The following is a 13,924-nucleotide window of genomic DNA, read 5'->3' on the forward strand; positions in this document are numbered from 1 at the left end:
TCTCAAATTTGGCAGCTACCTAAAATACAGGTGACACACATTCTAGGAATTTCCATTATTGCTGTCTAGCAATTTCATTCAGGATTAAATCTTTGCATTCTTGGGATATAAGTAGATTGTGGAAGGGTTGTGATTCTACTGCACTCTACCCTTCTTCATACCCTTTATGAAGAAGAATCTAGGCAAAACAAATGTCTTTAGGGTGGTTGTGATAACTCTAAAAAACAAATGGATCTCGAAAAATATTTCACCTTGATGTTTTTATGAGTATTTTGTCTTAATTGGAGATTATGAAAACATTAAGACCATCTGTTCTGGGTTAATGTAGTATTCTAGAGGAATACTCAATGCTTGCATGCAGTACATCTGAAACAGACTTCCATGCTTTAATGGTTCTGAGTCTATTGATTAAATGGTACAACTTGCATTAACTTCTGAGAGAGCCAGATCAAGACCTTCTTCAGCAAGGAATTAAATGATGTGAAATTGGTACCCTCAACCCTAGAATGCCTTATTAAGTATCTAAACTGGAGATACTCAGACCGAGGCTTGAGAGCTGCAAGTGGCTCTTTAACGTGTCTCCTGTGGCTCGTTGTAACATGTGATATTAAAACATTGTGTGATTTTAATTATTAATCAATATGCTTTTACTATGTTGTTAACCAATTGCTGTTGATAAAATTTGGTCAGTCACTTTGCTGTGAGAATTATGAATATGTAAAATAGTAAATGAAACAATGAATTCACACTACTGTGGTTCTTTTGAGTAACATTGATTGTTAATTTGATTCCTGAACCACTGAGGTCTGAGTATCACTGATCTAGACATTGCTTAAAACCGAAGTGGATTACACCCTGAATTATGAATAGTCAACTTCTCCATATATCTCTGCTGTAGAATAATTGTTCTATCAAACTTAATCTCTCGCCAAGCGCAAAAAAATCATAAACATCTAAACTACTTGTGATGGTGGTGGTGAGGAACTCAGTCAAACCAGCTTTTTTAACCTCGCCTTAAAAAAATCTTGGTAATAACTCCATATGGAAACTTTGCTTTGGAATTGTAAACTGTTGGAAAAAACATGTTTGTAATGGAAACACTGGCAGGCCTAACTGTTGTGATGCTTGCAGGCATTCTCATGTCTCTTCTAATCCTCTGACTTGAGCATATTTCCTGCATATCATTTCTTTCCCATTACTTAAGCATTTTTTGGGGGGGGATAGTGACTAAGGAATTTTACTAGCTTCCAACAAATCAATATGTATAGTTCATACTACAAAATTCCTGTTGTTCAGGATGATTCAGTGACTTAGGCTCTGCATATAAACTGTCTGATGAAGCCAAAAATGATCCTGAATCTACTGTGATAACTAATTGTTGTTGAGTGGCAGCACAAACACTTCTGTGATAAAAGAATGAGGTTTGGGTTGGACCTTTGTTCATCTTCTACTCTGGCCTTTGAAGCAAACTTAAAACAACACAGAGTAAACAAGATTGTGAGGATAAATACTTGTTTCTCTAATCTATTTATTGTAATCTTAGTTGTAACACTTACTAGGGAAAGGATTTGACAGAAGTTACTTTTAAACTGATGGTGTCCAAAATGCCATTCGCTGTTTATAGATGTTCCCAAGTGAGCAAGGGTCACTTACTAACTATCAGATAATTATGTTCAGGACCTTCTCCTGCTTATTGCTGAAGTAAAGCCATGGGAATGGCTACTGCATTCTGCAACAGCAGTTTTAGTACCTTAAATGTGACATATATATATATTTTCTTTTAATTCTAGAACCTATATAGAAAAAGTGGCTATTGTGAAAGTACTGGGAACAGTTGTTGCTCAAAAAGTCTGCATTCAGAGACGATTTCTACTGATCATCATTGGAATTGGACTTCAAGAAAGCCTTTTACAATGTTTGCCTTTTATTTCAGAGGGACTATGGAACCTCAGCAGCCCTGTAGGTTTGGAAGGTTTAAATACCAGTTTGTGAAGACTTTTTGCCACTCCAGATGATCTGCTGGATTAAACGTGTAATTAGGATGGTTTTTGCACAAGTTGGACTAAACATGGAATCAGTAAGTGTTTCACCTTCATTGAAATTCTGTCGAGTACAAATATTTCAAATGTAATCCACTCAAATATAGAGTTCACACTGAGAGCATATGAGACTGCATTTTAAATTTTATGCCGTGTTGGTATAATTCTTACATTAATCTAATTTAACTGACACAAGGTTATGAAACCTAATCTTAGGTATATGATCATAGTTGCTCTATAAAAAGTTAAAACAGGCTGTTGTGTTCCTGCTGGCTTTAATGACAAAATGTATAACTTATAATGTAACACTGCCATTCAGGGTGCACAAATTAATTTCCAAATAAACTAGTGTGACTACAGACTCCTGGCTATTCTAGTACCAGTTCAGGGTCCTGAAATGCTTGTAAACACAGTGGTACTTAGCAGATCTTTGAGGGTATGTCTACATGTCAAAAAAACTACCTGCAGCAATGAGTCTGAGCTCTGGACTAGACTCAGGCTCTTATTAAGGGCATGTCTTCACTGGCAATGTTAAAGCGCTACTGTAGCAGCGCTTTAACATGGCTTGTGTAGTCACGGCATAGCGCTGGGAGAACTCTCTGAGGTAAAAAAAACAAAACAAAAAAACCCCCATCCCCACGAAGGGAATAGCTGGTGCACTGTCTACATTGGCACTTTACAGCACTGAAACTTGCAGCGCTCAAGGGTGTGTTTTTTTTACACTTCTGAGTGAGAAAGTTGCAACGGTGTTAAGTGCCAGCGTAGACAAGCCCTGAGATGCAAAAAATAGCCATGTAGACATTCAGGCTCTGAAGCCCAGGAAAGTGGGTGGGTTTCAGAGTGCAAGCATGAGCCAGAACGTCTGCATAGATTTTTGGTGCTGTAGCATGAGCCTGAGTCCGTAGACCTGAGCTCAGACTCAGTGCTGCCGTGTGGACATACCTGTAGTCTGTTCAGTAACACCCCTTTCTCCCATTCTAGTAGGTCTGAGAGCTGCAGAAGTGGTACTCTTCTGGCTTCACCTATCCCAAAACCTTTCCACACCTCAAGGGAGGGGCAGTGGTGATAGAGACCATTCTTGACCTTGTTTTGCACATGCTGTCAATCAGCCAGCCAACCACACCATTTTCCCCTTTGCCTCTCCTCTATACCTCATAAAATTTCCTGTTTCGTTGTAACCTTTTTCTCCTTTCCCTCCTTCCAGGAGCCCATAACGTATTCTTCTTCCTGCCATAATTTCCAAGCCACCAGCAAAGCACCACAGAACTACTGTGATCCTAATTGTGTTGTCCTTGTTTCTTTTTTTGAAGGCTGTGCTATGTGCAAGAGCAGCAGAGCTGCACTCTCTGATGGGAAGCAGAATGGAGTGTGTACACTTCTCGACCCCCTGCCTCATGCAGCACTGTAGCCCTTTCTTTCACTGCTCAGCAGAAGCAGCAGATCAAAACTAAAACAGTTGCACAGCAACCGTTTTCCTACTGACACTGTTGGGAGCCACTCTGAACAGAAGCAGTAGCTTAGGTGCAGTCTTCCCCTGTGAGACCCCCTACATATTCTTCCACTTAAATCTTAAATGCACAGGGAGGATGGGAAAGGATTTGTAATTGTTATATTTAAATTCATATATAGCCAGATTATTGTAGATTGATGACCTTTTTGTCAGGAGAGCTGGTGAGCTGAAATTATAAAACACAGTTTACATATGACATAATTAGTGCCTTATGATAATCTAAAATAAAAGATTAGAGAATAGGAACACAAATTCATACCAGACATCAGTTCTTTAAACATGAAACTGAGATGTACAGCCATAGAAATCCTGAGCATCCTTGCTGGATCCTCTTCACAACCAATTCAGAGCATCAAAACAATCTGGACTATCAACTGGATTGACATAGTCATTGTCCTATATCTTTGGGTCCATTTTAAAAAAAAATATTCTTAATATGTGAAAGAACAGCTCCAGTTTCTTCTTTCTTTTTTTTTTCTTCTCCCCCCGCTCTTTCTCTTCCCATAGCTGTGTGTATATATATAAAATACACACAATTGCAAAGTCCTTGTCAGGTTTGTAGCAGTGTTAGAATAGACTCTTAGCTTGTAAAGTCTCTCCAGTAAGATTGGAAGACCCTCAGTCTGTAGTTCAAGATGTTCCTTTTAGTTGTAAATCCACAGTCCAGAGAATTATATCAGGAAAGAGGCAACATGGAGATGTTTTCAGTGTCTTTTTATATCCTCTTCCATGTGCATGGAAATGTACTGTCCCAAACAAAGCCCACAGCCCCTGTGTGTGGAAAGTTACTGGCCAAATCCCTTCTTCTGGCTTTCAAACAACCCTCCAGGCCCACCCGACTCCAACCTTGCCAAACTTATCATCAGAAGCAAGCTCCCCACAGACCAGGGCACACCAGCTCAGTGACACCAGACCCTGCCAGAACAACAGATACAAAACCTGCAGATATATCTCCACTGCTACAAGGATCAGCACCCCTCCACAACACACCTTTCAAGATACATGGGTTCTACACATGCCTTTCACAATATCTAGTGTGCCTCATCCAGTGCACTAAATGCCCCAATAACAACTACACCTCTACCCCGATATAATGCTGTCCTCAGGAGCCAAAAAATCTTACTGTGTTATATCGAGCTTGCTTTGATCCGCGGGAGCGCTGCTTTACCGCTTTATATCCGAATTTGTGTTATATCGGGTTGCGTTATATTGTGGTAGAGGTGTATATGGGGGAAACCAGACATTCGCTATACTCTCAAATGAACTTGCCCAGAAAGATAAGACACAAACACCATATCACCCCTGGGTGAACGTTTTTCACAGAGCAATCATTCTATAACGGACACCTCAGGCCTCGTCCTCTGCACAACACCTTTGAAAGAGAAGCCTAGGATCTTAAATTCTTAACTTTGCTAGATGCTAAAAATCATGGACTGAGTAGAGACACTGACTTTATATCTCATTACAACAGTTTGTAACCCATTAAACCGCCTTTGTCCTATGTATACAGAGGTGTTAATTGGCCACTTCATCTTGAATGGTCTGTTGCAACATTGTTAAGCATAAGGAGTTAACACACCTTGTTCCACCTTGTATTTTTGCTGTTACACTCAGATTACCTTTCCCAGACCTGAGGAAGAGCTGTGTGTAGCTCAAAAGGTGTTTTTCACCAACAGAAGTTAGTCCAATAAAAGAGATTACCTCACCCGTTGTCTCTCCAACATGGCTACAACAACTCTGCAAACAGCATAGACTACGTCATTGTTGGAAAAATATCTAATTATAGTCCCTGCTAGTAATTAACCACATACTCTGTAATGCTCTCTTCCCATTATTCTTTGGTCCTTCTTATCCCGATAGTTGTATGAAGACTAAGTGACATCCTTCTGGTTATTTCTTTCCTTTTTATTTATTTTCCAAATACACTCCTGGGATCAGATGCTTACTCCATCTCCTGAAAACTTCCTGTCATAGGCAATGATATATGTAAATGTTCAGAGCCAGCAACAGAGCAAATGAAGAACTAATGGTGGCTTTGCATATGTTTTGTCAAATGTAGGGTTCTAGCATGTTGCCAAGTGTCCAAGCTTTGTTGTACTTGTGGCTTTTTGTTTGCTCAAAATCCTGTATGTGGCTTTGGACATAGGGACTCTTATTGCTATAAATTGAAAATATTCCACCTCCTTGGAATATTTTAAAAGGTCTGGTCATCTTATTTTTTTAACAATATAGAATACTGTTGAATCAAAAATGCAAAGTCCCCATGGAAGAACACAAAAGGAAGAAGCCTGATTAAACTTCAGCAGAAAGCAGTTCAAATGAACAGATGTGCTGAAATGCTATGCACACCTTCATGTTCACTAGGTATGATGAGAGACTTGTCATGATTGGAAGCGTCCTGTTCTCTTCCTACAAGTCTTTCCTCCTTCCCTTCCCATCACCTGCTTGCCATTTTTTTCATAAACTATAAAGGAATCCCGCAACTGCTTGGCCAATCTGCTTGGCCGCTAGTTGGTAGTTATCCTAGCAGCATCAGTGTGCCTTGTGCTGTATGATACACAAGTAAAGGCAGTCCCTGGCCCAAAGAGCTTTCATTCTAAGGCAAGAAAGAGAATGTGCTGGGAAACAGAGCTAGGGATAACTCATTAATAATTATTAAAAACTCTAAACTCTGGTTTTGTCCATGTCTTGGAACGAGGTATTTGACCTACTTCAAATTCCTTTTCCTCCCCAAGTTAACTTCCTTCATCTATTTAAAAGAAAAAAAATGTTAGATAGCTCTGTCCTGAGTGTTTCAATGTGTTGTAACTCGAGGTCTGTCACATAGAATGTGAATTCCTTAGGGTCTTTGAATAGCACTGAACATGCTGCAAATAGTTAAAATCAATTATTTGTGCTGATGCAAGCAAGTTAAAATATGACTTTCAAAATAGTGTGGGTGACCAGTATGAATTTGAGTGCATAGCATGTCTTCCATGCTACAGGGGAATATGTAATTTTTGGTATGTGTACACTTAAACATTATACAGTACAAATATTGCTGGTTGGAGCAAAATAATTTTATTGTATTGTATATTGGGTAAATGATCTAACAAGTACTATAACAGTCCACCTAATTTTTTTCCTCAGGTGCTCTGGTCAGGCAGGTCTTATGGTTCATCTCGAAGTATTGTAAGGAAAATTGGTACTAACCTCTCTCTTATCCAGTGCCCAAGAGTTCAGTTTCAGGTAGGAATTCTCCACAGTTTAAAATCCTTCTTAAATTACTTTTCCATTTTTCTCTATGGCGTTTGTTTTGTGTTAGAGGACTTTGATTTGCAGGTACATTTAAAACTAAATATGTAGGTTATCTTGGATGCTTCAAATAAGCGGAGTAGAAGAGGCCCCTCGTACATACCAAAGTTAGTTTTCCTCCCTTCTCCTCGCTGTCCACCCCTATGTCTTGCCAAAGTCTAGTTCAGGGGTAGGCAACCTATGGCACATGTGCCAAAGGCAGCATGCAAACTGATTTTCAGTGGCACTCACACTGCCCAGGTCCTGGCCACCAGTCCAGGGGGCTCTGCATTTTAATTTAATTTTAAATTAAGCTTCTTAAACATCTTAAAAACCTTATTTACTTTATACAACAATCGTTTAGTTATATATTATAGACTTACAGAAAGAGACCTTCTAAAAATGTTAAAATGTATCACTGGCACGTGAAACCTTAAATTAGAGTGAATAAATGAAGACTCGGCACACCACTTCTGAAAGGTTGCCGACCCCTGGTCTAGTCTCTTCAGTTTCTACTCTGATACACCAGGAAATGTTACATTGCTGTTACACCATGAAACTTCCAATGGACTTCATCCAGCCTGTAGGAATGTTAATTTGTAAAATAGCACTGTGTGGCTCTTTTAGAGCTTTGTCTGTAAAATAGTCCCTGCTTTTAAAACTAAGCATTATTTCAAAAAGCCCTACTTCAATTGGCCTGCTCCAATCTGATGTACTGTGGTAAACATTGCTACTGCAGCGTATGCTAGCTCATCACAAAAGTGGGAGTTCTCTGGGTTGACTTCTAAGGATGTAAAAGGCAAGTTCATAATCTCCTGGATGCCTTGATTGTCTGGGGCATTCACCACAGAAGACTACAATTTATTGTATGTTGCTCTTTTAAAAAAACAAAACAAAAACCCCTCTTCAGGAAAACTTAGCAGCTTGCCATTCTTGACTGCTCTCTTGCAAGGCAAGAGACTTTTTTGGTTACAAAAGTAAAAAGCAAACTCTGCTGTGGCCAAAAAATAGGTAACGTCAGAAATAACTTCCAAAGCCAACTGATAAACCTGAGTAATGGAAGTGCAAACAATGTTACTTAAGAATGAGTGGAAAGTAAATACATGTTGCTTATGCACATGATACAAATTCTCTGAAGGTGAACACGGTAAGCAAGATAGTGTGAGCTCACTATTTGTTTAGTCTTTAAATATAAACTTGAACTGTGTAGGTGAAAGAAGAATATGTCAAATTCTGTGCTGTACTCTGAATTGTGCACTTCTTATGTTAACAGACTAAAAAGTTAAGGGGGGGTGGTAATGACGTAAACAAGAGGTGGTTATTTCCTCCTCCTTGTGTTGTAACAACACGTCTTTCTGGAACAGATGGAAAATACAGAAACCGCAACACGTGCTTTTTAAAACTCTGTTCTGGATAGCAAAGAAAAGTTTCCAAAGAGAATAATTTGGAGGGGCTGCAATTCTTGAGCTGAGAAAGAAACCGCATTAGTCTTTTTTGAGAGATGTGGGGAGAGGGGAAGAAGGCTTTGTGTAGAAAGTTTGCTGATTGGGAAATGTGTCCATTTTAAGGGTTGGTAATTCAAACAAATGTAGGCTTTTCACTTCTTAAAACAGTGGTTCTCAAACTTTTGTCCTGGTGACCCCTTTCACATAGCCTCTGAGTGTGACACCCCCCCCAAATTAAAAACATGTTGTTTTTATATATTTAACACCATTATAAAAGCTGAAGGCAAAGTGGGGTTTGGGGTGGAGGCTGAGCTCACGACTCCCCATTAAATAACCTTGCGACCCCCTGAGGGGTCTCGACCCCCAGTTTGAGAACCCCTGGCTTAAAATATATATTTGCTTCTCTAATTTTCCTTAATGGCATAGGAGTTAATTTAATGTGTGATGTTGATAAGAAGACCTCCCTCTGCTATTAAAGAGAAATTAAGTTCCTTACCATTTTATTAGCCAGATAACTTCATTTCTTGTGTCTTGTATTGTCTTCTTACAAGAACACTATGCCTGTAGGAACCCTAACTTGACTTTCCTGCTTCTTATATGAATCAAATATTAATATCTCAATCTAGACTTTGCATTACTATTAATGAAGTGTTTGGCATTTGCCAGACATTTTGAAGAATAAACTATTTCAGGAATAAAGTCACTCAAGTTTAAAATTTGTATTTACCTTAGTATATAAATCTGATTGTGATAATACAGTGAATGAAAGATGATCTGAAGAAGAAGCACAGCGGTTCTAATGAACGGACTTTGAAATCTTGTAAATACCTGAGCTTTAGTCAACAAATTAAACCTTTAAATCCCATTAAAGTTGTTTATTTAAAGCACTGTATACAAGCCTTTTGCTCTTGTCTAGCATGTTAGAGATGCATAAGTATGGTTTCGATGTGTTTGACTCAAAAGATGGCATTCTGAGTGTTCTTTTCAGCATCTGTCTTGACTGTTTTCCTTTGAGACTGTTGCTATGCTGAAACTTTCCTATAGATATCTCTTTTCCTTTTTTCTTTCCTGCTAGCTTTAGCTATAGTATGAAAGGACCATGCACTGAACCTGCTGTAAGTTACTTTTTTTAAAAAATTAATTGCTTCAGCCATTAGTGCATGCCTATAATCAAAGTGTCTTAACTCCAGCTAAGAACCATAACCCATATTTTCTACAAGTCTTCATTTCACCTTGAACTTCTGATAAACAGGTTGGAGATATGTATCCGTTACTACCTTGTTCATATGTGCTTTACCACATGGCAAGCTTTTATTCCACCAATCTTAAAACAATAGAGACTGACATAACCTAAATTTTTATTTGAGGGTTTAATATCTTAGGGTAGAGGTGGGCAAACTATGGTCCGTGGGCCACATCAGTCCCACGGGACCATCCCGCGTGGCCCTTGAGCTCCTGGCCGGGGAGGCTAGCCCCAGCCTCTCTCCTGCTGTCCTCCCTCCCCCCGCAGCCTCACCTCACTGTGCCGTCAGCGCTCTAGCTTGCCGCTCCTGCCGGGCAGCACGGGTGGCATGGCTGGCTCCAGCCGGGTGGTGGGGCTGCAAACTGCTGCTCTGAGCAGCATGGTAAGGGGGCAGGGAGGTGGGGGGGTTGGATGGGTCTGAGGTTGGGGGTGTTCAGTTAGGGAACAAGGAGCAGGGGGCGTTGGATAGGAGGTGGAGTTTCGGGGGCCTGTTAGGGGGCGGGGGTGTGGATAGAGGTTGGGGCAGTCAGGGGACAGGAAGCAGGGGGTGGTGGATGGGGTGGAGATTCTGGGTGGGGCAGTCGGGACAGGGAACGGGGGGTTGGATAGGGGGTCCCGGGGGTGGTGGTTAGGAGCGGGGGATCCTGGGAGGGGGCAGCCAGGGGACAAGGAGCAGTGGGGGTTGGATGGGTGAGGAGTTCTGAGGGGGGCAGTCGGGGATGGTAAGTGGGAGGGGGCGGGGGCCAGGATGTTTGGGGAGGCACAGCCTTTCCTACCCGGCCCTCCATACAGTTTCACAATCCCCACGTGGCCGTTGGGCAAAAAAGTTTGCCCGCCCCCATCTTAGGGGTTAGCTATTGCAGTAGCTTTCCTTTCTATTGGCCTCAGAGGATTACTTGGTTTTTTAATTCCAATGAAATGGCAGATGCAGTTGACTTTCCATATTTGTATGCGAGGCTCATAGTATTGAGTAACCTATAATGTAGCAGCTTAATAGTGCAATACAACAGAACCTATTTTATAAGCAGTTTTGAATTTGTTTGGTACAGGGCTCACAGGGACAGACAATTCATTAAAACCTTAGTGTCGTGTCCCCATTCCCTCCCGTCTCTTCCCTCCCTCTTGTACACGAAAAGACTTGTAATTGTTGGACTGGGAAGCATCAGTAACTTGCTCACTTGTGCCAGTTGTTTTCAGTTTTCTAATTTCTGCAGTGGGCATGTAAATACTAACTTCTTTCAAGCCCTGACATTTGCAGAGAGAACATCAGTTTTGAAGGGGGGAAGGGGCAAGTACCATACTTAACTTAAAATATTTCACTTTCAGAATAAATTACAATAAAAAAATCTGATCAAAATAGGAAGTTCTAGTGACCCTATTAAACTATTAAAATGTTTGATTTAGTATAATTAATTGAGTGGTGACTGTTCGTAGACTTTGGCCTGGTCTACACTGAGGCGTGGGATCGATCTAAGATATGCAAATTCAGCTATGAGAATAGCGTAGCTGAAGTCGACGTATCTTAGATTGAAGTCCTCGCAGCGCGGGATCGACGGCCGCCACTCTCCCATCAACTTTGCTTTCGCCTCTTGCCAAGCTGGAGTTCATCAGTTGACAGGAGAGCGATCAGGGATCGATTTATTGCGTCTACACTACACATGATAAATCGATCCCTGATATATCGATCGCTACCCGCCAATCCGGCAGGTAGTATAGAGGTACCCTTAGAATACTTTGCCTGCCTGTGCCAGTGAAGTACTTTGTTGCTTATCTCCTATATAACAAATAACTTGTATTGACTTTATAGTGCTAAATAAGCTGGTTATATACCCTAGGAAACTTGCTGTGACCTTTTATGTAGCAAAAATAATCTCTGTAAAAACCAGGAGCCTGATCCAATGCTTATGGAAGTCATTGACTTCAGTGACACGTTTCAAAGTGGTAGCCGTGTTAGTCTCTATCAGCAAAAACAATGAGGAGTCCTTGTGGCACCTTAGAGACTAACGCATTTATTTGGGCATAAGCTTTCGTGGGCCCACGAAAACTTGTGCCCAAATACATTTGTTAGTCTCTAAGGTGCCACAAGGACTCCTCGTTGTTTTTGTTTTTATTGACTTCAGTGGGCTTTGGATACTATCTTAGGGTACGTCCATACTTACCGCTGGGTCGACGGGTAGCATTCGACTTCTCGGAGTTCGAACTATCGCGTCTAATCTAGACGCGATAGTTCGAACTCCGAACGTGCTCCCGTCGACTCCGGAACTCCACCACCGCGAACGGCGGTGGCGGAGTCGACGGGGGAGCTGCAGACTTCGATCCCGTGGCGTCTGGACAGGTAAGAAGTTCGAACTAAGGTAGTTTGACTTCAGCTACGCTATTCGCGTAGCTGAAGTCGCGTACCTTAGTTCGACCCCCCACCCTAGTGTAGACCAGGCCTTAGATAGTGCCAAGTATGCGAAGATCCTTGGTGTCTTGTGTGTATTCTTAATAGCTACATGCAGTATCAAGCTATTGTACTCTTTCAAATACAGCTGTAAAGTTGATTGGAGAGTGCTTTCAAAAGCAACAATCCCTTATTAACTTTAAAAAATGCAATTTTGCCTTTAAAATTATAGGTTACCTCTCACTCTGCAGAAGGAAACCATCCTAAGCAGCTCAGAGAAGACTCAGTAGCCTCTTTTGCAGATGTGAGATGGGTTGCTCAAGAAGAAGGTGAAGTCTCTACAAGGCTCAGGTATGTTTGGTTAAATCTCCTTGATTTCATCATAGGTTCCCCTCAAATCATAGCACTTGCTATCTAGAGTACTTAACACTATAGGAAGGCTCTGCACTAGATAATTCTAGCATTGCAGGCGCCCATATCACACTTGTGTCCCTACACAAATGCTCACTGTGATATGGGACCATTGTCAGCACTCTTGTTTTTTTTGTTGCTGCACTTGCTTGAGTAGGGGTTATCACTGCTGGTCCTGAACCACGTCTCTGTGGGATCACAATGCTAAACAAGCAATGGGGTTTCAGCTGCATTAGGGCAATTGATCCTTCTGGTGGTGTCTCACAATATCTGACCTACCTCTACTGACCATTCTGGTTAAGGCTCTGCAGTGCAGAGCAGAGACACTTTTACTTGTCAAACTCTCTCTCTCTCTCTCTTGCATTTGGTATTTAATTTTTATAAGCATGAAAATGGGCAGGCAGTGAATAGGGAGCCGCACCCATAGCTGTAGGACAGGTACTACTGCAATGGGCAGGGAGTGTTTTTGTGGGTATAGTGCTCTGTATACGCCTGGAATGAGATGGCTAATGTGGACACTGTATTATTATAGTTTGCACTGGTGCAGGCTTCAGTGGCATAAGCTTTCTAGAATAGACAAGGTTTCTGTTTACTTTACTTTAAATAAGAAGCATCTGAGGGCCCTGATTGATGGCTTTGGTATTCACAGATGTTGTAGCTTCCTCCAAAGGACACCTGTTTTAAAAGCATGCATTTAGTGATGACCTCAGTGCCCTCCAACACAACTTGCTGTGGTGAAATATTGCATAATAGGAATATGGCTGCAAGCCACTGTTAATTTCAGTAACTCAAAAGGGAGTAGCAGAAATCCATCAACTTGACTTTTCAGAGAGAAATCCCCTTTGATAGGTACATTCCAGCACAGGGAATGGCTGTTCAACTCCTGTGTAAGAGCTGAGTTATACAGTCATTCAGCTTTATAGTGTCAATGGGAAGAGTAGCTCTTTGCTTCAAGGAAGCACGTATAGATTGTTGTGGGACTTGGGTATTGTTAGTTAAGGTGTCTGTTTGGGGAGACCTTGCTAAGGATCATCATGTAAAGTGGTCTTATCCTTCAACTCAGAAGTTGATAGTTGGACGGCAAACCATGGGTTTACAAGGTAGCTCTAAAAATTACTTTGTTAGGCAGGGTCTTAAATTTGGCTTGTTACACGTACGTGTGAAATATTTAACATTAATTACAGTAATGTCCAGTACGTGCTTTCAAACACTCTATAAAGGCAATCCCTGGTCCAAGGAGCCCACATAAATATTAAGATATTTATTTACAATATCTACTTCCCATAAAATGCTTAACAAGTTGTCCATTATGCAGGCTTATATGCCTATGTAAATACATATACACGCTTACAGAGGATGAGATTAACTTTATCTACACTGTCAATAATAGAGCTATTAACATGCTTGCACATTTGTTTTGTCCCCCATACACTGAATGCTATAGTCACATTTCAGACTTGTATTTTTCAAGTGGTAAATTCCAAATGTTCTACTGAAACAAATATATTTCAATAAACGTACTGTGCATCAAAGTACCTATAATATAAAGCCCCTTTACAACAATATTTAAATAAGCTTTTTAAAAAAACAAATCAATTTGAAGTATTATTGAATGTCTTT

General features: G+C 40.8%; 1 protein-coding gene across 3 annotated transcripts in view; it reads left to right on the forward strand.

Annotated features, from left to right (window-relative positions):
* The window catches only part of MTFR1 (mitochondrial fission regulator 1), a 32,114-nt gene that overhangs the window by 6,778 nt on the left and 11,412 nt on the right, over positions 1-13,924 (forward strand). For all 3 annotated transcript variants that reach the window (XM_039526522.1, XM_039526521.1, XM_039526520.1), the window contains 3 exons: positions 1,934-2,077; positions 6,679-6,777; positions 12,126-12,244. In XM_039526522.1, the coding sequence (XP_039382456.1) occupies positions 2,012-2,077; positions 6,679-6,777; positions 12,126-12,244 (284 nt within the window). In that variant the 5' untranslated portion in view covers positions 1,934-2,011. The remainder of the gene's footprint in view (positions 1-1,933; positions 2,078-6,678; positions 6,778-12,125; positions 12,245-13,924) is intronic.

Source organism: Mauremys reevesii, linkage group 2 (assembly GCF_016161935.1).
Source record: "Mauremys reevesii isolate NIE-2019 linkage group 2, ASM1616193v1, whole genome shotgun sequence".
Classification (NCBI taxonomy): Eukaryota; Metazoa; Chordata; order Testudines; family Geoemydidae; genus Mauremys; species Mauremys reevesii.